The 26107-nt window shown below is 35.3% G+C and overlaps 1 protein-coding gene across 1 annotated transcript; it reads right to left on the reverse strand.

Moving 5' to 3' along the window:
- Positions 1-759: 759 nt before the first annotated feature.
- LOC131429678 (uncharacterized) lies at positions 760-11291 on the reverse strand. The gene is made up of 3 exons (XM_058593967.1): positions 11157-11291; positions 1274-1396; positions 760-1191 (listed from the first exon to the last, which is right to left on the reverse strand). The coding sequence occupies exons 2-3, from the start codon at positions 1388-1390 to the stop codon at positions 961-963; spliced, it is 348 nt and encodes a 115-aa protein (XP_058449950.1). The 5' UTR covers positions 1391-1396; positions 11157-11291; the 3' UTR covers positions 760-960.
- Positions 11292-26107: the final 14816 nt, after the last annotated feature.

Genomic DNA, 26107 nt, shown 5'->3' on the forward strand with positions numbered 1-26107 from the left:
ATTGGCTCAGATACTTAATATCAAGAATATATTTTCCAATAAATCGACCATTGAAATCAAAATATGTTCTTTTATTCAAGGATTTGAATATAAATACTTTTAACTACTATTCGATACACTCTTTATGTGGACTTAAACATTTCTCATAAAGAAATAACATTCCACAAAGCTGTCATATGTTAGTGAGCGTACCTCATCGGTATCGGAATATGACTGTGTATATATGTCAAATAACCACTGTTATTTACGCCGGATCCAAGTTCCGGCTCCGGTCAAAGTTACAGGTTCATCAAAATAGGATCAATGAAAGTCATAGCGCCGAGTTCAGTTTCCAGATCTGGACTATTGATATTCATTCGTAATCTTGATGACTTGAGATTGAACCTCGATTTATTTTTAAATTACTCACAGAGTTCTTGATGAATTGCACCATAATGAATATTAAAATCAAGATGATCGATCTAAACCCTCAAAATCTTCAAACAAAAAAAAAGAACAACGTGGAATGAAAACAATTAAGTTTAGCAGTATTGTAATTATTCGCACTCTTAATTATTAGATTTAATCTATTAGAATATAAACGCAAGTGACTTAAAAAATTTGAAGCGAGATCTCGTTAAATGGCGCTTAAGTACGAAATACACAAGAAAGTATTCTAAGTTTACAGCCTGTCAGATTGTGTATAAAACAATATGGGTATATTTTCTTTTCAAAAATCCTTTCCATAATCAAACAGTTATTTTAATTTGCATGACAAAATAAATTAAAAATATTTATTTACAAAATAAATACTATCAATACACACAAGCACAACATTCTTTAGCACACCCACGATTCAGGAACGATTTCTAATCTATATTTACAATTACCCAACTACGGATCCAATCCATGTCCAACATCACAGTCCTGAGAAAATCATGCTCCGTTTCTTATCACCACTGAGCTCAAGTTTGTCGAGGCTCAACGCCGACGGATAAATCCGGCATTCTTGATGATTTTGGCAATGCGATCCCGGGGAATTTGATCAGCGGCCCGCTCGAAAACGGGCATCTCCTTGTCACCGAACCACGATTCCTTGGCAAGTGCTTCGGCGATGTGGGGGTTTTTGTAAAAATTATTACGCAGTTCCGCCGGATACTGAGCCTCGTGCATAGCATTTTCCACTACAGCCGGATGTGCCAAGGAGACTGCCTGCAAAGCGAAACCCAAAGATAATTAGTCGGAAAAAACCTATTTATTTTTTTCCTCGTATTACTCATTTTTATTTACGTACCTCGTGTTGAACTGGTTGATGTTGAAGCGCCAGGGCAATCGGCTGATTCAGATAGATCTGGGCGGAAGCACCGTAGACGGCGCAGAGGATGGCGAAAGTCAAGATGAGTGCGTTCATTTTGATCTGCAACAACGATATAATTAGTGATGAGGGGGCGAAATGGAATCGCGAAATCGGTTGCATAAAACGATAGCCGTTAAAGCCTATGCTGTTTTTGGGTGGTAAGTTCAGCGGGCAGAGCGAAAATGGGCGTCGGTGGAAGTTTTTGTTTACCAGCACCTGACCGACGCATATCAGTTTCATTACGCTGATCGTTGCTAGAGAAAGAAGGAGAATAGTCGTCGATGTAACGTACCTCCCGGCTTACCCGGCAAGTTTACCGCGTTATACAGGCTACTTGCCGCTGAAGTTGATTCTATTGCATAAGGAGCGTGTATGCGAGCTGAAAAAAGCTATACTCATTATGCTTTCTTTTTATGGATAACCATAAGTAATCGTAAAACAAAACATGCTCATTAATCTCAAATATTAGCCTATTATAACTAATTTTTGAAAGTGAAAATAGCTGTTTATTTGAGCGCTAGAATTTACTTCTTTTGTAGGCGTACGTGACTACTCGATGGGAACTTAATTTGATATTTATTATCCATGCTAAGAGTAGCACTATATGAGTAGGTTACTTAACTTCTGGTTTACTTTCAATTAATTTCTATAAATTTGATAATCAAATATTTGCATAGATGAATATGAAATCATTTATACCGTTTTCGTTTTTGAATCTAGACGCGGGACTCTGACTACGAATAAAACGAACACGTGGTACGCGCCCTAAACAACAACTCATGAAAAAAAAGAAAAAATAAACAATCCCGCTTGGATGTGTTGTGCGACCCGAGAAAATTTTCAGAGCGAAACAACGCGATTGGAGTCCGATCTAGAGCGACCCCAGGTTGCTAAAACAAACTCATCAAAAGTTGTTTTGGCAACTCTGGGTCAGCTTTCGGGCTGCTTTGATCATTAAACGAAAACGGTATTAGAATGCACCCGAAACGTAAACGCAAAGCTTCGGAAATTATGCCAATCTAACATGCTGAACAAAGTAATCGGTTCAATTTCATGTGGTTATATAATATCTTTCTGTTCTAAAATAACACTTAAAATCCAGTTGCTTTTATATTTTTAAATGTTATACCCGACAACTGATGAAGGTCAAGATGAAAAAAAAAACAAAAGAGAATATTTATGAAATATTTTTCGAAATAGGTTGTCATCCAATTTTATGAGAGAATACAAAACTTTCAGAACAAAAACTGTGCAATAAAATTTTGTAAAATGCTACCGTTTTCGGGGTACAGTGATTATAGAATATAGTTTTAAATGTTTTTCAAGACATGTTAATTCTAAAGCAAGTTTTCTTGAAACAGAGGATATTGACCAAAATTTCTTCACTTGTCTTTTCTTAGACACTTTTTGAAAAAATTGATTTTAATATGTAAATTTGAATTAAATTTATATATTTTCATCACAATGGTTTTTTTTAAAGTGTTCAGTTTTTTCACATAATCCCAAAAGTTATCTGAAACATTCATGAAATATATTTTTTTTAATCAAAACTGAAGTTTAAATTAAACTAAAAATTAATTCAAACTAAAAGTTTCGTTTCATACAGAAGCATTTTCAAAATAGAAACCTGTTTAAATTCACCTAGTGGTGGAATGAAGACTTTCTTATATTCCCGAAATAAAATGATTCAACTTTCATCCATCAACTTACTATCAATCATTTGAAGGAAAAAATAATATGAATAGTGAGATTATTTATAACTAAACAAGTAGTCTTACCAATAAGAAATATTCTGCACTATCTTCTGCTGTTGAATTACTTTGAGATGAGATAATGAATCACATTGAAGCGGTGTAAAATACACTCATGCAATACGACAGCAAACCAAATTGTAACCTGATTTAAGAACTTAATAGCAGATGTACAATTTTGCTTCCGCCGTTTTCCGATGGGTGGCTGTAGCGGCTAAGGCTGGTCAAAATGCATAATGCCTTTAAAGTGAGTGTGTACAGTGCCTAACGAATTGTCATCGCCGTTTCAGTGACAGTTGTTCTTGTTTTCGTATTATTCACGCTCGAAAATGTCTGTTTATGTGACCAATTCTCGCCATTTGCCGGGAGTTTTACTTTTATGTTAGAATTCGAAAAAATGCTGCTGAAGCGCATCGAATGCTCTCAGAAACTTTCGGCGATGCGTTTCAACGTTTTGAAAATGATGATTTCGATGTCGAAGACAAACATGGTGGTGGAAGAGAAAAAAAACCTTCAAAGATGAACAACTAGAAGCATTGCTTAATGAAGATTCGTGCAAATACCAAGAAGAGCTTGCCGAATCGTTGGGAGTGAGTCAGCAAGCCATTTTAAAACGTCTCAAGGCCCTGGGCATGATTCAGAAAGAAGGAAACTGGGTGCCGCACGAGTTGAAACCGAGGGATATGGAGCGACGTCTATTTGTTTGTGAGCAACTGTTTCAAAGACAAAATCGTAAGGGGTTTTTACATCGAATCGTAATCGGTGATGAAAGGTGGGTTCGATACGATAATCCTAAACGCAGAAAATCATGGGGAAAGCCCGGGCATGCTACTTCGTCGAAGGCAAAACCGAATATTCACGGCGCGAAGGTTATGATTTGTATTTGGTGGGATCAGCTCGGTGTTATTTACTACGGGCTCTTAAAACCGGATGAAACCATCACAGGAGATCGCTACCGAACGCAACTGATGCGCCTTAGTCGCGCGCTAAAAGAAAAGCGGCCACAATATCAAGAGCGATATGACAAAGTCATCCTCTAACACGACAATGCTCGGCCTTACGTCGCAAAAGTGGTCAAAAGGTACCTGGAAACGCTGAAATAGGAAGTCTTGCCCCACCCGCCGTATTTTCCAGATGTCGCCCCTTCTGACTTCCACCTATTCCGTTCGATGGGACACGGCCTGACAGATCAACATTTTCATTCCTTCGAAGAGAAAAAAATGGATTGCTTCATGGAAAAAGGGCTCCTTTTTTCGAGCCGGGATCCGATAATTTCCGGAAAAATGGGAGAAAGTTATCGCTAGCGACGGACAATATTTTGAATAATACATCTGGAAGAACTTTTTCGCAATAAAGCTTTTATATTTAGAAAAACGGCGGATCCAAATGAGTTACATGTTAATGTGGCCAAAGAGATGTTTTTCAACGCAGATAGTGACCCCATAATCATCGAATGCATCATAACTGGTGATGAGGTGTGGATCTATGAATATGACGTCGAAACCGCACAACAATCGACCGAATGGCGCTTCGAAGGCGAGCCGTTGTTCTAAATTTTCATCCATTATAAAAATCGCCACACGAAAATTTTTCAACTTCTTTGTATACACGCCAAACAAAAACTAATCGTACGATATGCGTCAAAATTTGACAGAATGTGTATAAAAGTGTTGCCAACGTTGAGAGAATAAAAGTTTACCGATTGGACAAGCGCGGGAATTTGCGTGCGATGGCGTTACTGAACCGAAGATTGATTTCGCTCCATATATTTTGGTCTGGCGCTCATATGTTTGGTTGCAATCAAAAATAATACCTTAATTTGTTGAAGAAAGGAATAATTTTAAATATTCCGAGACACGATGAACTTCGTTTTGATTACATCACCGAAACACCTCCGTTACCCTCAGTTAGCTTACCTTTTTTTTACGATAAAAATGTTGAGTTTTGTAGCGAATAAAGTGTTTTTGTAGGTAGTCCTTCCTAATTATTCCAATATAAAGGACACAGCCGTTGAAAATCATCGGATTTTGAATTTTGGTCTACCTGAGCGATTGTTTCAGGAAGTGGTTTAAAAATTTGGTGTTTTATTTTGAAGACGAAGAACGAGCTGGAGCAACACCAAAGTTAAAAAATGAAGAATACTCCAACGACACAAATTGAATAATTCGTTTTTTTTGCATCGAATTGTTACTGGCGATGAAAAGTTTGTCCATTACGACAATCCTAAACGTCGAGCAATCATTATCATGGAATCAGCTGAGTGTAGTGTATTATTTATTTATTTATTTATTTATTTATTAAGACCACGGAAGAGGTCTACCAACGACAATTGATGCGTTTGAACACCGATAGACATGACAAAGCAATTTAGCAACATGACAATGATCATCCATGTTGTACAGCCGGTAAAAACATACTTAGAAACGCTCAAATGGGAAACCGTACCCCACTCGCCGTATATTCCAGACATTGCTTCTTTCGATTACTATTTATTTGTTCCCGTCGATGCAGTATGGCATGACTGAACAGCATTTATCCAGTTATGATGAAATCAAAAAATGGATCTATACGTGGATTGCGTTTAAAAAGAAAGTGAATTGCCAGAAATAGAGGAAAAACTAGTGGCTTGTGCAATATCTAGAAAAAAAAAATGACACGAAATGATTTATACCCCTAAAATATGAAATGCACATCGTTTAAGTCTTAAGTGATACATTTGATGAGTCCTAAAACTACATAGGCTTTAGCAGTAACTAAAACAAACTGGATGCCGTTAGGTCACGCATGTGTGAGACACTCTCAATGTCCATTTGTTGAGTATCAGAATCCACAAGACGAGGATTCGAAATACACCCAAAACTCCATTTACGTAATAATCGCGACTACGTAAATCGAATTATGACGTAAAAAATCTGTTTTAATCCACCTAGTGGTGTAATGATGCCTTTCTCATATCAATCATACTATCATATATAATACTGTGGAATTCTTCAAAATAATTTTCTTCGATTCTTAAAAGAATAACCGAAATCGGTCTGCTGATAAAAACTATCAATTGGAAAACATTTGAGGTCGATTTAGAAAAAAATTTAAGATTTTTCCCCATTTTCAGTGATGGTATACAATTTTTAACCCACTTTGCATTATATTTCCGGATCCGGAAGTCGGATCCGCATGAAATTCAGGAATTACGTATGGGACCACAGCATCTTTCATTTGAACCTAAGTTTGTGAAAATAGGTCGCGCCATCGTCAGAAAAGTTAGAACATATATTTTCTGCTTTTTGTATGTTTCACCCCATAACTCTTGAACCGGAACTCGGATCCAAAGAATTTTTTATGGGACCTCAAGACCTTTCATTTGAATCTAAGTTTGTGAAAATCGGTTCAGCCATCTCTGAGAAAAGTTAGTGCACTTATTTTCACAATTTGTTGCACATTTTACCCCATAATTCCGGAACCGGAAGTTGGATCCTAATGATATTCAGGAATTTTGTATGGGACCACAAGACCTTTCTTTTGAATCTAAGTTTGTGAAAATCGGTTCAGCCATCTCCGAGAAAAGTTAGTGCAAAAAAACGTTACATACACACATACGCACATACACACACACACACACACACACACACACACACACACACACACACACACACACACACACACACACACACACACACAGACATTTTGCGTACTCGACGAACTGAGTCGAATGGCCTCGGTTCAAAAGTCGGTTTTCACAGTGATTGCATAACCTTTCTATATGAGAAAGGCAAAACGTTTGCGTTATTTGGAATTTTCAACGTAAAAATGTTTTCCTCATGTACATGTATTATTAGATATGTATAATATATTGGATAGTTATGGAACGAAAATTATGAGTATTTACAGGAAAAGGATGTTCTAAGCAGCGTCAATTTCCAAGATGGCAACTTCCGGTTCATTGATATTCCTTGAAAACCCTTACAATATGGGTATTTTCGTAACGGGATTGATGAGCAGATGTCGGAAAACGATGCTTGAGGAGGTTCTGAATTCCAAGATGGCGACTTCCGATTAAACCTTAGTTACTCAATAAATTAAGAATTAAATTAAATAATATTTGCAAAATATAACCAATATGATTTTACATTACATAAAACATTGGACGGATTACAATTATTTTTATTCTTCAAGTTACTATTGACACTTCCGTCTTAATGAAGTTGCACAGGTTGTGGCACACACAGCCTCACTTTTGACAAGCAGCTGGAGTACAGTTGTGAACACTTGGACTCACAGTATATCACGTGATTCTTAGAGACACAACATAGTTTGTTGTAAGTGACTCTTCCCATTTCGAAAATACTTATACTATATAGGATACGATTAGCAATCCAGTAATATTCAAACATTATTTTCTACGCAATATGCAATAAACTAGCTAAGAAAATACCCATATTGTAAGGGTTTTCAGGAACTATCAATAAACCGGGAGTCGCTATCTTGGAATTCAGAACCACCTCAAGCATCGTTTTTCGACATCTACTCATCAAACCCGTTCCGAAAATACCCATATTGTAGTAATTTCCATGGAATATAAATGAGCCGGAAACGATTTTCATTGTATGCAAAAACCTCGTTTTACGAAGTAGGTTCGTAATAAAAGTTTACGTTATTTCGAATTTTCAACGTAAAAAACGATTTCGTTATTTGGATTTTTTGTCGTAAAAAGAGGTAACGTAAAAAAAGTTTACGTAAACGGAGGTTTGGGTGTATTTGGAGATCATCTGAACAGTTCAAAACCTCTTGTGATTTTACATCTGAATAGATGCACATAAATGGAGCGTCGGATTTCACACAAATTTTTATTCAAGAACATTTAAAATTGTGTGATTTGAAAATTACATGGCTTGAATTCGAATGAAATAAAAAAACAAACGATCGATAGCAACAGCACGACTTGAACCGAGAAACATTAGATCATAGAGCACAACAGTTAATCGACTGAACCATCCATACAGCGGCATTGCAAATTACATTCGGAGCGTGTAAAATTTTGAGCGAGTGGAATATTACGTCATTTTAAAAATTAAGTAGGTATGAATTGTATCGTTTGTTGAATTATGTGACCTCTAAAATTCATATTTGCTTCTGTGTCATTCACGAATAGCTTGAAAAGGAGTGATCCGTGGGGGCTCCATTGTGTCGACTCATGAAGAACAGAAAGTTTTCTTAAATGTCTCAAAACTATTCCAATTCATTTTAATTGATGGTCATACACATGCCCGTACCCAGGATTTCGTTTCGGGAGGGGCCCAAAGACAAAAAAAATGTTACTGAAGATTGTCTATGTACTTAATTCTCGGTGTGCCTTTTACGGGTTTTTAACAGACACTTGAAACTTTTCCACTGGAACTGTTATTGTATTACATTTATTTACATTTATTGTCTTGTTATTTCTGTAACACATGTCTGAGACCTTTTAAATATATATATATATATATATATATATATATATATATATATATATATATATATATATATATATATATATATATATATATATATATATATATATATATATATATATATATATATATATATATATATATATATATATATATATTTGTTTTTTTTCGGTTATATCATATGTAAACTCTAAAACGGAACTCATACATTTTTCTCCGAGATGACTCAACTGACTTAAATTTGGATTCGAATAAAAGGTCTTACGGTCCTGAATATCTGTAACTTCGAACTCCTGTTTCGGAATTATAGAGTGATGACGGCTCGAAATATCAAGCCGTCGTTTAAAGCGACGATGCTAAAAATTGAAAAGTTTTTCTAAATTTTGCTCAAAACTATTTCGATTTACAGGTTATGTCAGTTTACGCCCTAACCAACTATCCTGTTTCTATTCGACAAACTAGTTTTTCGATCTTTTCGTTAGCCGAGTCGGAAAGCAAAAAAACTAAGTTTTGGATAATTTAAATGTCTTAACGGAAATCAAAAATAAATCCTTATTAATTCATTAAGTTCATGATCATTGATGTGTCTTACATGAATCGGTACTCGGATACCGATGACATATAACCATATTTAATGAACTGAATACTCGAATTTACCAGCTCTGGCGAATAGACTAAATCAACATAGTTCCGATTTGCCAACGGGTTATATGAAAAATTATCGAATGTTTCATAAAATAACAGTTGAAGCCAAAACTTGACCTGATGAAGAGTTTTCGAACTCTGCTTCAGGAAAATTAACCATCATTGATTGGTATGTTGAATTTAAACGTGGTGAAATGAGCACCTTATGCGGTGCGCCCAGAAAAGGCAGCTACCGACAAAATCATAAAAAAAATATTGATAAGGAATAATAATTTGAAACGATCGTAAAGAGAAGTTTAAATGATTTGAGACACAGTAAACATGGCTTTGAACGTGTACATAATGTCATTCACGAATGTCAGTGCAAAGTGCAAGCTCACAATCGACCAACAGAACAATGAATTGATGATTCTGAGCAGCAATTGGAGCTGTTCAATCGTAGTAGACCCGAATTATTTCGACAGATATGTGATTGTGGATAAAATTTGTTTCTATCATATGACTCCTGACTCGACGGTAAACCGATTGAACAGCACGAGATGTGCCGGTTCCAAAGTGTGAAAAAACGCATCAAATGACAGGTGACAGTTTCCTGTGTTGAAATCTTTAGAGAACATTCGCTGGAATAATAATTAAGTTGACAAAAATTCAGGCCTAATTTGAAGCAAAAGACAAATCGTATAGAAAATCTTATAAAAAATCGTTGGAATCGCTGTATCGTTGAATAATAATATCGAATTTTGACAAATATTTACTTCACTTTACTTTACTTTACGTTGACAACTTTAGCTCCATCTCTCACTAGAACAGGAAATCGTTCAGTGGAGAAAATTGGATCTGTTTTGTTTTTTTAGGAACTGCCATAAGTACAACATTTACTTTTTTTTTTTGGGCAGATCTAAGACTTTTCAATAGACCTGTTACAATGATGTACATGATTTAGAGAGCATAAATCGAAGCCAATTAAACTACAGAAAACGCCTCATGATTTCTACCCAAAAGGGACATTCCTGTTTCGTTATTTGGATATTTTTAAACTAAATATAATTTAAATATATTCTGTTATCCTTGCAGTTGTTTTATAGCCGGTATAAAGAAATAATCAAATCAATTGAATTGCTGTTTTTCTTTAGACAGGAATAACTGGTAATAAGAGGTTGCATATGCAAGGGCAAATTCCATACCAACAAACACTGATATCACGGCATGCAGTTCTCCTCGTCGTTTTACTCTTCAATGACTGATCGGAATGTGTCACCCATATTCGAGGTGCATTACCGAGCTCTATAATCATTAGACACAATGAATAAGGCAGGTAGTAGTAGATGCCCTAAGTTAATATTGATATTACGTACGATCAACTGGTACGTGTTCAATTGAAATCGGTTTCGGAATAAGAAATTGATTCTTTCTCTAGTTATTAGTAGCATAATTTCACATGGTTTTTAACGAAGTGCAAATCTTAAAGCAATGAAAATGTAGAGAAAAAAGGCCAAAACAAAATTTTAAAATGTAAAGTTAGAACAAAAATTTAAAAAAAAATCCACTTATCCATACTTCTCGAGTTAAAGAAATAAAACAACTGAATCGAGCTAAAATTAAAATATAAACTTCCTAAATTTTGAGCTGCACTGCATACACTTTGAACCAACCACCTTTTTCCAGAACAGCGAACATTTTTTCACTGAGCAATGACTGTTTGTTTAAAAACACGCATTCTCAGCTTGGATTGTGTTTCATATTCTGCACTTATATTTTCACACTCCACACATTCATTGAATTTGAAGGCACTTCTGGTATACATTCATAGAAAAAATATGCCTTAAAACGCACAGAACTATTTGCAAAAAAACAGGTTCGTCCTTTTCTTATCGCACAGCTCACTTATCACAAATTTTTGATAGAAGAATAAAACCGTTTTGATTCAATTTAACACTGCAGCCAAACCTGCCTATCGTCCAAAAATCTGCTACTTACATCTTACGGTTCTCCGAATAGTCCTTTTTGCTAACGGATCAGAACTGAACAGTCAACTACTAGCAGACAAAACGAAGTCGCGTTCTTATATATCGTATGTGCTCTATTTTAGCAAAAACTAGGCATCGATAGCAAGCCGTTTTCCAGAAACACGCCTCCATTCGGATTCGACGCAACCCCTGATGATGGTGATGCTGTGATAATGTGACGAAGATGGAAGTAGCAGTAATTGTAGTGGTGGTTGTTACTACCTCGTTATGTTAATCGTATTCGATATTCCATCCCACATCCCAGGAGCAGGCGTCACCGATCAAAATAACGGCGGTTCCGACTTGCAGGGTGGCTGGTGAGTTCGCTTCCTTCCATGTATGAATGTGGGGTAAAACGGTGCCTGAAACTGTGCACAGCTACAAGAGATTAGAAAATCTAGATTAATCATTCTCTAGTACTAACTGGTCATTCTGGAGTACTAACTGTTTTATATTGAGGTGCACCTTACTATTTTCCATATTTTTACGTTTCTTCGCCTCATCTGTGCGTTAGTATGTCATTTTAGAATGCTAAAGAGTTGAGCTCACTCTACTTTGAATGGCAAAAATTAACTAATTAGGCTATGTTTTGTTACCACGTGTTCCGTAAGAATCGACATAAAATAAGTCTAAGTAGAGTAAACTATTACTTCTTCTTAACATCCTAACAACTCTTCTGCGTGGTGTGAAGGCTCATTTGGATAGAATTCTGTAGCTGAATTCCAAAACTGAATTGTGAAACTGAGTTCTGAATCTCGATTCTGGTTCATCTGAATTGACTTGAGGTCTAGAATTTAATTTTATAATTCAGTTTCAGAATTTAGTTCACGAGTACAGGCCCAAAAGGTAAAACTAAGACTCTGGGACTAAATCCTGATTCTAGATTGGAGGATTAGATTTTTGGAACTGTTTTATTGACTAACTGAATTTAGTGACTTAATTTATGTTCGGAATTCGTATCCAGAATTCATGAATTCTTCTTCAGAATTCCGGAACAAAAGTCATGACATGAGCTCAAGATCTTGATTTTGGAGCAAAAGCTGAGATCTAAACTCCGAACCAGAATTTTGGAACTGACTTCTGAATCATAATTTTATTCCGGAATCCAGTTTTAGAATTGACTTCATTGATTTAGTTCCAGAGTTGACTTCCTGAATCCAAAAAAAAAATTGAAATTCCTAAATTTAGTTTTGAAACTCATGTCCAGGATTTAAGCTCAGAACCTGCATGCTGGATTTTAATTCGGAACTTGGGATGTGGAATAAGATTTTAGAACTGATTTTAGTTCCTTGATTCAGTTTCCGCTTGAATTCCACTCAGAATTCAATTCTAGAATCAAACTTAGGAACTTAGATCGTAAAAATAAGTTCATTTTTAGAATTCTCTAACTCAATTCATGAGCTGAGTTCTTGATCTGGATTCCGAGCCAGAATTTTGTATCTGAATTCGGAGAGAGTCCCAGATTTGCAATTCAATTCCAATTCCTGAATGTCGAGAATTCTGATGTGGGTAAATAAATGGTTACAGAAAGTACTGAACAGCTGTAAACATCGGATGAATTTTGCAAATCGATTCTTTTTAGAACCATTAAAATATTCCCAAAACTATGCAAAGTTTTCCACCACTGAGTATGTAAACCTACAACAAACAACTATAACATTATTTGATGTATTGTTTTACTCATTTCATCAGCGTGATTTGTGTCTCTCTAAATGCACATAAAAGGAGCGTCACAATTCACTAAAATTGTCGATTGAAAGCACGTAAATATAAATCATATAAGGAATTCCATGGTTATTTTAGTAGAAGTTGACATCGATACAAACACAAATTTTTATTTTTACATGCTAATAAATGTAATATTCTTTCATCACCGAAGAAATTACGTCATGTTTGAATTTACGTCCAATGTAAGTTTCATTTTTTCTAAGAGTGTAGAATATGTTAATGAATAGAATGTTACAGTTCTAGAAGCGAGACAGTAAAAGTTGCAAAATGCACATAATCAGTGCAGTGTTGGTGTGAGTGAAAAAAGATTCGAGCATGTGGCAAATATTGCTTTGGGATTCGAGCTTTTACAACAATTCAAATGTCGTGTAGTTAAAAAAAACTACCAGGATCAGCCCCATGGGGTTGTTCGAGCCATTGATGTGGAACAAGGCAACCAAAATTTCTAATGATCTACAATCAAACAGTTCAATCAAACGTCACACTTTTGAATCCGCAATTGCACGAGAGTCTGTTTAGATTGATCTTGATTAGGAACCAACACCGAACATTGATTGTTTTTATAGCCGACGAAATTACACGAATATCCCAAATGTATGCAATTATATCTTTGTACATACTTGCGATACGGATTTTCATATTAAAGCTTCTCTTCACCAAGCTTGTGTTCAAGTTTTGTATGCAAGTAGTTATTTTTATAGCGTTAAGTTTCTTCACCATTTTGCGATTTCGGTTGAAACGATAAACTTTTTATCATTATCAATCGAGTTCATCTTATATTAATTAGAAATAATCTTAAGCACTCAAAATTTATCCTGGGGTAGTTGTCAATTTCTCAGGCGAAACGACATAACATAAAATTTCATTCGAGATTGCATGATACAAGATCAGAGCATACCAAATAAAGCTTCAAATCGTTTTATGGCACTTTTTATCGTGCTGTTTAGCAACAACCTACCTCTAGCATGGTACGCGTAGGGCTGAAACATTAGCTATAATTTCACTTCTATTTATAGATTCGCGTGCTTCCAACAACTTCGCTTTTGCATCGATTGACCAATCAGAGCAATGCTTTCCCTTTGATATATCGCTTACTTCTTCAAAACCGTCGTCTATGGAGGACGACAAAATAGGACACTGCTCGCTACTAATCAAAATTTCAATCATATATAATTGAAAATACGTGACTTGATACATCTCGAATCTTAGAAATATTTCCAATCAATTAATGAAATGATATTATTAATTGATACCAAATATGCTGAGCTCTTAGTGTTTAAAACCTGACCACATTTCTACGTGTATTTTTCCTTGAGTTTCTGATTTGCACCCCTATATAGAAAATAAAGATGTGTTCCACATCAAAAGTTGGTGCGTTGCTTCTTATAAACCAGTGTGTATTTTTCCCAGCATGTAAGCGTCATTTGCTTTGTTTACATGTTAAAAATCATTCTTCGGATCATCAGTTTTCGAATTCTACTTTGTATTTGAAAGTGCCGAAACACAGACTTACAAAGAAAATTTAAACGAAAAACTTTTACAACAACTGCAAAATGTAATGTCAAACTAATGTAAAAAACTTTAAGAGACGTGTACAATGAATTCACTTTCATAACATTCTGTAGGAATCAATTAATGTAACATCTGACGTACCTCGGGGCTCTCATCTAGGACCTCTTCTTTTCATACTGCCTATAAATGGCATTTCCGTCACACTCATATATCTAAAAGTGCTTATGTATGCAGATGACATGAAACTCTTCATGGAAATTAGAAATATCAACGACGCAATAATATTTCTGAACGAAATAAATCTATTCCACAAGTACTGGACAGTATTTCCTCTTCCGTCATGTGAAACCATTTAGGATTTCACAAGAAGTGGTCCGAAACTCCAAATAGAGCATCAGGAAGACTTCGATTCCCCATTTTCGGCTGTAGTTTTAGTGTGTCTCATTTCTCGAAAGGACAATGTATGGAACATTTGTAGAACTAATTTGATACTATTATTTTGCTGAAGAAAGTATGTAGATACGTTAACGCGTTTAAGAGTTATGCAATGTTTTTGATTTTTTTGAAGGTATTTTTAAAATTAATTTCAACGTTTTCGTTCGGCACGTCAGAAAAGACATTGCACTCCGTTGCAAAACAAAAAGTGTTCTGTAAGTAGCAGAAACTTTACGTCTGCTTAGCGGTTCAAATTGAACTGCCGAGTTTAGCACTAAGCAGTTCAATTTGAACTGCTCTGCACTGATGAGTCAAAGACGAAACGTAAAAATAATAATTTCAATAAGTTAAAAAAATAACACCCTTCTAATTTTCTCTTAAATTTTTACTTATATTATGCCCTTTCAGGAACCGCATAGGATACATTTTTATCGATCTGGCATGTAATGAATATTGATATTTGAAGGTGGACTAGTTTTTGACAAAAAAAAAAACAATCATAACTTTTCACTTATAGCTCATATGAAAAAGTTTGGTTGAGCAAAATTGTGCGCAATAATTAGTTCAACAACTCTTCTGAAAACAACTTTTCCATAGAACGTTTCACAAAAAAGTTAGAACAAAAAAACTGATTTTTCAGGAGGCACCCTACTTTTACTGGGGAAAATCTATGTAACTCGATCAAATGAAAAGCTGGAGAGGTGCTTTTTTAAGCAAAGTTGCTCAAAATAAAATTTTCTACAACTTTATTGTACAACGAAATCATTTTTGAGTTCAATTAAGAAAGTTAGATTTCAGATTTCAATCTAAATAAGGACCTCCCTAGTAACTTTTTTCATTAAAAGGAGCATTATTTGATTACAAACAACTTTTTTGAAGACAACAACTACAAAACAAAACCTGTTTTAATCCACATAGTGGTGTAATGATGCCTTTCTCATATCAATCATACTATCATATATAATACTGTGGTATTTTTCAAAAAAAAATTCTTCGATTCTTAAAAGAATAACCGAAATCGGTTTGTTTGACCGTCTACTGATAAAAACTATCAATTGGAAAACATTTGAGGTCGATTTAGTAAAATTATCCCCATTTTCAGTGAGGTTTTTCCCCATTTTCAGTGATGGTATACAATTTTTAACCCACTTTACCCTATATTTCCGGATCCGGAAGTCGGATCCGCATGAAATTCAGGAATTACATATGGGACCACAGGACCTTTCATTTGAACCTAAGTTTGTGAAAATCGATTGCGCCATCTATGAGAAAAGTTAGAACATATATTTTCATTTTTTCGCACATTTTACCCCATAACTCTCGAACCGGAAGTCGGATCCAAATAATATTCAGGAATTTTTTATGGGACCACAAGACGTTACATACACACATACGCACACACATGACATTTTGCGTTCTCGACGAACTGAGTCGAATGGTATATGACACTCGGCCCTCCGGGCCTCGGTTCAACAATCGGTTTTCACAGTGATTGCATAACGTTTCTATATGAGAAAGGCAAAACTAATATTTGATAGTGACAATATTTTTGTCACGCTAATTTCCCGTTTCGGACCACTGTGCAATGTTCATTCGGAACATCAATCAGTTTCATGATCACCAGGCACATAGAGGCTCCTAGATCTATAAATACTGAAATTAGTCACCTAGTAGTTCAACGTCGAGTGCTATATTTCAACTTATACTGGCCGATTTCGGTATTGGTCTTTTGGTGGTTAGCCTATTATATATTGTGTTTAGAGAACATGACCGTTATTTACGTTTCGTTTTCGACTTTTTACCAAATTCATACATGTTTGTTTATTTATTCAAAGTTAAGATTGAACAGTTTCTTTGTGAAAATGTTTAAGTATAAACTTCGTAAAAGAAATTGATTCGAAAAAGTTTATAAAATAAAAAATATCAGAAAATGTAGTACTTCGAATTTTTAGATTTAAAGAGCTATTGAATTTGTTATGCAAAAAAATTATAACAGTTCATACAAATGACTCATTTTACCCTTTATTCCTTCATACAATCACAATCTTCTTGAGATAGTGTAAACATCAATTAAAGCATGTTCGATTAAAATTTCAATCGGATACAGCCAGGCAGATAGCGGAATGATCGTGCACTGATCATCGTGCAACTAGTCTCGTTTACAGACTCTATTGTATAGTATAAGATATAAAAAAAAACAAGAGACATGAGTTGTACATTAGGCCGATTCAGCTTTGATAGTTCGAAAATTGTGAGTTTCTTCGGACATTTATTAAGACTTCTCGATGTCCAGTTCTTTGTATCGGGCTTCTGAAAAACATAGTCAGCTGAATATCATCATCAGCATTATCTTTGTGTGATACATTTTTTGAGCTACCCTATCCATTTATATTGTCATACTCCATACCGGTGGCGATGGCGAGAGTCCCAGCCAACTTCCGTAAGTACAGACAGATCTGTTGTTTTAGATTGTGGCATCGAACCGGAACATAGCAAACCGGTTTACCGGATTATCAAGGTCATTCAGCAGTAAGCAGGAACAGAAAAAGGAGAATCAAGAGTTCCGAGAATAGAATATGCTTACGTATGTATGAGAATTAGCGAAAATTCCGCTCAACGAACCCGTTTCCCATCACGTGACTGTCATCGCTGGATCGGTTCGCCGGCTGGTTTGGTTGTGCCTATTTGTGTTCGTGTCATATGTAAACGTTTCGCGGGTTGAAATCAAAAAAAAAACCTAAATAATAGTAAGCGATTAATTTAATAGTTTAATTTTATGATCGATCAAAATGACAAACCAATTACAATCGCATCTACAGGTTTTAGGAGCTGCTAAAAAAATCTATATAAGCAAATTTGAACACCAAATTTATGTGACAGTGCATAAAATTTTCGTATAAAAACATCATCTAGATCCTTAATAGACTCGACTTGTTCTAAGTTGTCTCCGTAGGCTTGAATAAACATAAACACACATTTAGAGGACATCTGCTAGATCTGCTCACTTCGCATGACAACAGTTCAGTGGACCCCTGCACCGCGCGGACATTCCTCGTCACGAAATCGATGTGAGCAAATATCCAACATGGCTCCGAGCTGTACGAACAAAGTGCAAAAAGTCAACCCGTGCATAGTAAATGTACCGCAACGCAACGGTGGAACTGGAAGTAAATGTACGCGAGAAAACTGATTTGTGCCTCTTAAAGATCATTGCCGAGGTCAAGCGACCAGTGCCGGAGGTGTGCTACGAGCGATTTGTCAGGTCCAAAATAGTACCGCTAGGTTTCTTGAATCAACGCATACTTCTATATTTAATATTGTCATATTGTGATCTCGTGCTATGAATTGAAACCGTTGCTCATATGAGATCACTTCCTTGTTCGCCAGCTAACTGGAATGGAACTAACTCACCTACCAGTGGACTATTATTCTTTTTAGTAAAATGTTTCATTCTATCTTGTAGCTTGTGAAAATGTTAGTAGAACACTTTCGTATTTCGTACTATCCGAACAAAAACAGAACAGTTGGCATAATAGGATAATGTTGAGGACAAAGTAAAAGCTCAATTTTAGGACACCCGAAATTTCTGACTCAAATACAAGAAGAGTTGGGAAAATATTTTGCACATTTAGTTCCATGAACAATAGGATACTTTTCATATGAAAGTGCAAATAACTTGACAATTCTTACTTCGTTCTCAGAATTTGTTTTACAGTGTCAATATTGTGGATAATGGTAATGACATTATGGAATTTTTTTCCAAATAGATGTTTTAACCTTAAGGTCATCAGCCTCTTCGAACTAGAAAAACTTTGAGATTCTATGCGCGGGGTTCGGAATCGAACCCAGGCGTGTTGCGTGAAAGGCACGCTATACCAGTCTCCAATATGGAAGATGGGATGCGTTACGTTCAGTGAAAGAAGCTAGAAAGCGTTGCATACGATAATTTTCTTAAATAGAGGGTTACAAATCATATGCGTAATTTTGTGGAAATTATGAATGCTAAAAACCGTTATAGGGGTTAGAACCTTACGGTAAACAAATTACGATACGTTACTTTTAAGGAAGTTATAGGTGTTACGAAGTGTTACTTTTTAGTAAATTATAAACGTTGCGAAGCGTTGCATGCGTTACTTTTTGTAAGTTATTGGCGTTACAAAACGTTATTTTTTCATGAGTTAAAGCTAAGACAAGACCTGACATCTGGGGGGCTGCTTTTGTTCCAAAATGGACCAGTTTCTGATTGGCTGATTTTGATGTTGCTACCTGCACATTGTGAAAAGAAAAAACTTTTGCAGGGTACGCGAGCAATGATGCCAGGTATAAAGATAATCAGAAAAACTTTTTTAAAAATGTATAATTTTAGCTCACCAATGAAAATGAAAATTTTCGGAGAATGTTTCACTTTTTTTTCAATCTCATTGGTAATAAATGTTTATAGTGGCAGCACTGTGTAATTTAAATAAGCATCAAGCCGTTCTTCTTTTTAGTGAATTAAATTGTAACCAAAAAAGATTTGTTAAATTAGTGTAAACTCGAAAGTGTGTTTATTTTTACGAGAAGAATGAACTGTTGTGTTCCACACTGTGGTCGCACTAAGCATTTCTATCCAAACCTGGCTTTTTCCGGTTTCCAAAAGATCCGGTAATACGTCAACAATGGATTCGATTTTGCGTTCAACATGAGATGGTTCGTGTTTTGTCATCAAAGCTCAATTAATTGTTTTTAAGCATTAATATATAATAAAGAAATGCATTCACCAAAACAATTTTCATGTTTATTTCAAATCAAAAACCAAGTCTATAAATAAATATTTTTTTCCTAGCAGAGTTGTTAAAAAATCTGTGAATATGGCTACACTGTAGCCGATACGTTGGTATTTATTCCACAGGGCGAAAATGACGAGAAGGATGATTCGGAAGGAAGAATAAGAAGCCAGTTGTCAGGTCTTGTCTTAGAGTTAAAGGTGTTACGAAGCGTTACATGCGTTACCTTTTTTGTAAGTTATAGGTGTTAAGAAGCGTTACATGCGTTACTTTTTTGTGAGTTATGACTGTACGGAGTGTTACTTTTAGTAAGTTTAGCAAACGAAACAATTTGCATCATCAATTTGCCCTTCTTATTCTAGCCTTAGTTTTGAGAAGGGACTATGTAAAAATCCTTTGAAAATTTTCAATAATGTTTGTTTTGAATACGGTGGGTCCGATGGTGCCTATAAATATAAGGACTATGTAAACAAATTTAGTACTTGAAAAAAATGTCTTTGATTTTTTTTTGTATTTCTGGATATGTTGTAGTCCAAATTTCTATGATGGAGGAATAATATATAAATATAAATGGATGTAAGTTTGTATATTTATAACGCCATAACTTCGGAACTACTGAACGGATTGCCACCAAACTTGGCACAGGTACTTCCTGCATTTCAGAGATGTTTTAAGGAGTATTTTTATAGGTAGCGTAGCAAATGCCATAAACAAGGGTGATATAACTTGACAAGAATCGAAACGTTTCAAAGATCATAGATACATATTGCATACCTTAGATATGACTATACGGGGGGTGGATGTAGCAAGTGCCTTTAAAAAGGGGGGTGTAATGTTTAAAATGGCAAAGGTTCGAAACTACTGAACAGATTGCCCCCAAACTTGGCACAGATACATCTTGCTCTTCTGAAAAGGTCATAAGGGTATTTCTAGATGGGAGGGAGCGTAGTAAGTGTTCTTAACAGAGGGGGTCATGAAAAAATTTGTATAATTTGACGAGAATCGATACTTTTTGAAGACTTACTTATTGCGCAACTTAGGTAGGATTATAAGGGTATTCGTGTGGGGTGGATGTAGTACGTGCCTCTGAAAAGGGGATGTAATGTTTGTAATGGCACAACTCCGGAACTACTGAACGGATTGCTATCAAATTGGGCACAGATACTTCTTGCTCTTCAGAGATTATCATTAGAACATTTCGGGGGGGAAAGTGTGTAGCAAGTGTCCTTAACATGGGGGGAAGGGGTCAATGACGAAATTTATATAATTTGAAGAGAATCGACATTTAGACTAGAAGGAGGGGTTTTTAAAAATATATTTTCATCTCCCATTATTTTGTAAAACTAGAGAGGGGCAAGAATTTCAATGTCGTTGTAGATAGTATTGCTTTTGTTAATTTGAATGCAACGCAATCTTATTTCAATAATTTTAAAAGATCTGGTTTCATTTTGCGGGAAATTCAAAGAACTAAGGGAAACTAATCTTCATCTGCTTATGAACGCGAGTGTATTTAAATCTCAGCATAACTACGAAACAACCAAACGAATCGCCACCAAGTTTGGCACATGTACCAAGGGTGGGAATCGATATTTATTGAAAAGAATAGATACTTTCTACACTACTCAGGGTAATCATGGAGGAGATCTGTAGTAAGTTCACTGACAAAAAGGAAGGTAAATCAAAATAGATTATAAGTTCAGTTTTTGCAATGACTGAGCGGAAACATATATTGGAGAAGCCAAATGAATGAAAAACTACCAGAAGAGATGATTTTTTTGGAAAAGATACGCTCAGAGACAGGACTCGAACCTGCGTTCTTATGCTTTCCCTGCATACGCGCTACCATTTCGCCACTCTGAATCTTGTTTTAGTCACTCTAAAAGATTCATTCATTTGGCTTCTCCAATATATGTTTCCGCTCAGTCATTGCAAAAACTGAACTTAGTTATGGCGGCTTTACGTCAAAACAAATAAAATTAATAAATCGTAGATTATAAGGTTATTTTGAGGATGAGAGTTGAGTAAGTGCCCTGAACATGGAAAATGTAAGAGAAAATTTATGGGGTTTTACGAAAAATTGGTACTTCTTAACAAGTACAGTATATTTCTAGCAACTAAGTGAGGTTCACAAAAATTTTCACGCCCTCTTGTGAGGGGGAATTAGTATTCTCAACATTGATCTGAATTGACGAAATCATACAATCAATGTACATTTTATTATGTATCGACTCAAGGTGATGGAAATAAGTTTACAACAACATTTGTATGCACTGAAACGTTATTCTACAGGTTTTCCTCCCCGATGAACGACCAAAATGGTTAAAAACTTGGTAAAATAAATTATATTAAAACGTTATTCTATATTATGAATGTAGTTATGATGTTAAACAGTATTCCGTTATAAAATAATCATTAGCAGATGGAAAATTTTGAGCAATTAATGATGTTATAAAAATTTTTATAAAGAGGAGGGAGTAGCAAGTGTTCATAGCCATGAAAGCCATTTACAAGCACATACACATATGAAACTCGGAGGTTACTAAGAAGATATTTATAGAGAGAAAGGTGTTTTAAATGTTTGTAACAAAAGGGTTCAAATAAAAAAAACTGACCCAATTTGTCGAGCATACCATGAAAATTATGATTATTGTGAGATCTGAGATGGGACACTGATCAGTCGCAATCTGAACATGAACGGAGTATTGTTCAATCGGGTTTCCTTCTAAGTTATGTTTCACTATAATCAGAGTATTTCACTAAGCAGGACAACTTCGAGAATTTTTTTCGGCCTTCCCTTTCGAAACATTTCCGAGCAACGTCGGGTAATTCAGCTAGTTTTTTTTATATATTTCAACAAAATTTTATAAAAGAACACAAAATTTCCAATTGAAAAGATGTTAATCAACATTTTGCTATATGCTACGGTTTTCGAGATACAGCGAATTGAAAACGATCGGGATTTTTCTGTTTGTTACGATTTTGGATGATCTTTGAATCTTCCTGCATGTAAAAGTACCATCAGACCTTCGTATAAACCTATTCCATGTATAATCCAAACCATATTCCTTAAAGTTTGGCGATATCTGGTATAGTTGGTTTATGGCATCCGTTCGTACGGTTTGTTGACATATAAGCAAATTTTTTTGAGAAAAGTTTTGGCATTACATTCCTTTTGTGGAATTTGGCCTTTCTGTTTCAACAGACTTCGCAGCCGATTCTTAGTGGTACAGAATCATTGCATGGCTAGTACTATGGATCCTACTGACACTAAGAATCCTTCCAGGTAGGGGCTCGAACATACGACAACTGGCTTGTAAGACCAGCGTCCTATGCATTGAACCGCCAACCCAGGCCGAAACTATAAACAAATTTTTAAGCAAAAGCTTGTATTCATTCCATGATATGGTTGTTAGAATTAGAGAAAGGAATCAGAAAATATGTTTCCCAGTGTTCGTAAAGAATGAAGAAATATATTTTCCGGTTTTCTGAAATAAATATACTTTGTATTTTCTTAGGGTAAGCCTGTTATATTTTTCCTGATCTTATAAAAATGTACCTGTTGGTTGTTACAGGTACCCATGTTTGCATATTAAACAATCTAGTACTGCGAGTTTTTTACGTTAAGTTTATTAAATGAAATGGATGAAAATGTATTGATGAAATTATTTATGAACAATGGGTCTGACTGACAGATGCGGATCAAGGGGGAATTTCGACGAAAGGGTTATTTCGCCGAATGTCATTTCGACAAATGTCATTTCCCCGAATGTCATTTCGTCGAACGCCATTTCGCCGAATGGGTTATTTCACTGAATTCTTCAATAGTCTTCATATCGTGATTGGAATTGATTTTAAATAAAGACAAATGAAAAATGATAATGTTTACTTCCGTGTTGTTGAACTACAATCGTACTTCTGAAATAATACAGAAGACTTGAATGATTTTTTTAATTTTCTTTTATATTTTATTTTTGCCTTCCTCATATAGAAAGGCTATGCAATCACTGTGAAAACCGACTTTTGAACGGATGCCCGGAGGAACGAATTTCATTTGCCATTCGACTCAGTTCGTCGAGATCACAAAATGTCTGTGTATGTATGTGTGTATGTATGTATGTAAGTGTGTATGTGACAAACAATGTCACACAATTTTCTCAGAGATTACTGAACCGATTTTTACAAACTCAGATTCAAATGAAAGGTCAAACTCAGATTCAAATGAAAGACTGCTATTAGATTCTATCCCGATTCGACCTCCGGTTCCGGAATTACAGGTAATTTCATCTAGTTGGCAGACCTTGTCAGATTATCGATATATAAATCTACTTTGGGACTATTAGTCCCCGGTTTTAGTTTCCGGAAGCACCGGTAATAGTGAAGGAAAGGTTCAAAAACGGAACTCACTTCGATTTCTCAGCAACGGTCAAACCGATTTTCACGAGTCATGATTCAAATTGAAGCTCTCATTGTCCTCAAATATTCTCTATAATTTCATCCAGATCTGACTTCCGGTTCCGAAATTATAGGGCGATTTAAAATTACGTGCTGCTTTGCTCCGTTCGCAGCGTACTTTGTTTAATTTCGTATAGCGTGCAGGGTTACTACATTTAAATCTATATTTTTCAGGTGAATAATATGTAAATTTGTAAATATTTTATTCAATTTGTACTTGTTAGTATTATCACAAAATCATGATAACGATGCTTTTCTATAAAAGTACACTTATTGCCTTTCTCATATAGAAAGTTTATGCAATCACTTGAAAAATGGACTAGTGAAAATTGGCCCGAAGAGCTAAGTGTTCTATATCATTCGACACAGTTCATCGAGCTGAGCAATTACTGTGTGTGTATGTGTGTGAGTATGTGTCAAATAATGCCACTCATAAAATAAAATATCTCATAGTCCCATAGGTTGCTATTGAATTTCATCATGCTTTCATAGGGTGAAGTGTGTTTAAAATTGCACACCGTCATTTAGAGCGACGATGCTGAAAAAGGTAAAATTCTTCTAGATGTGATTCAAAACTGATTTAATTTGTAGGCTATATTAGTTGCTTACTAAACGAACCGTCTTTGGCTATACCTGGCTCCCAGTTCCCGGTTCCAGAAGTACCGGAAATAGTAGTTAATAGCTCTAAAACGAAACTCACCAAATTTTTTCAGAGGTTATTGGATCGATTTCCACAAACTTAGGCTCAAATAAAATTTTCTATAGTCTCAGAACATATTCAGTAGTGTTCTAGTTCTAGATGCATAATTTATGTCAGTTTCAAAATTTATATCTGGATTTTATAACAAGAAAAACTGACGGTCCCCACAGTGTTTCAAATATAGAAAAAATAGAACGGCATCGTATACCAGTTCTAAATTTGACAGAAGAACTTTTCGAATAAATGACACCAGAACGGCTTACTGGGAATACGTTTGTTTCAGTTTCAGCTCTCTTTTAGATCTTCCATATAAAACTTATAGCTGCTGAATTCGCTCTCATAGGTTGCTGCTTCATTTCATCCGGATCCGACTGCTGGTTCCAGAACTATAGGGTAAAGTCTGTTTAATCATTTAGTGCGGCGATGCAAAGTAAGGAAAAATTCTTACTAACTTGACTTAACTGTGTACAAATTGAAAAGGTTATGATAGTTCATACACAAAGAAAATAAAAAAGTGTATGAGAAATGTTTCATGGGTGGATTAAAAAGGGTTTTTTCTATTTGTTTCGTTAGTTTTAAACTGCACTCACGGTTTCAAGAAACGAAAGGTATTCATGGCACACCTAGAACTAGATACATAAAGAATCATTAATAAGATGTTTTATTTTCTATCTGTAGGCCTCTCCCGAAACGAATTCCTAGATATGAAACTAACAAATTTAAAAAAAAAACTCTATATGTTCAACAATCGATTAGTTGTTCCAAACATAAACCAATCAAATTCAGAAAACAAAATATAAATTAGCTCATTTGTGATCGTGGGCTTTTCCGTGTGGAACATCGTGTCGATATTTTATGTTGAATGAGATCAATTTAAATTTCGGTATGCAACAGTTGTTTAAATAACATTTGTTAATTGTTGTTAGTACAGAGAAATATAATCTCTTAGCAGAGGTACTAATAGTTGATGATCAAAACTTATTTACACAATTCCCAAATGACTAGATTAACTAGCCACACTGTTCACTGTCCCATATTCAGCAAAGCTAATCCGAATCGCTGTACATTGAACAAGCTTTGGTTGAAAACGTATGAATCAATTCAGCATAGTGGGCTTTGAAGTGTAATGTTGAGTATATAAAAGCTCACATTTCAATTGTTCCCCACGAATAGCAATATCAAAAATATATAGTTCAACGAAATCCATCATCATGATGTTAGTAGCTATCAATCAAAATATTTGAACTTTTTAAAGGATCTTATAAGCTTGTCCCACACAAGGTTAATCTATCCGTTTAAGAAATGTCAAAGTCAATGAGGGATATTTAA

This window comes from Malaya genurostris, chromosome 2 (assembly GCF_030247185.1).
Source record: "Malaya genurostris strain Urasoe2022 chromosome 2, Malgen_1.1, whole genome shotgun sequence".
Taxonomy (NCBI): Eukaryota; Metazoa; Arthropoda; class Insecta; order Diptera; family Culicidae; genus Malaya; species Malaya genurostris.

Coding starts and splice junctions, on each gene's coding strand:
- LOC131429678 (XM_058593967.1), bottom strand. CDS start 1,390: ATGAACGCACTCATCTTGACTTTCGCCATCCTCTGCGCCGTCTACGGT. Junction 1,192..1,273: donor ATCAACCAGTTCAACACGAG/GTACGTAAATAA, acceptor TTCGCTTTGCAG/GCAGTCTCCTTGGCACATCC.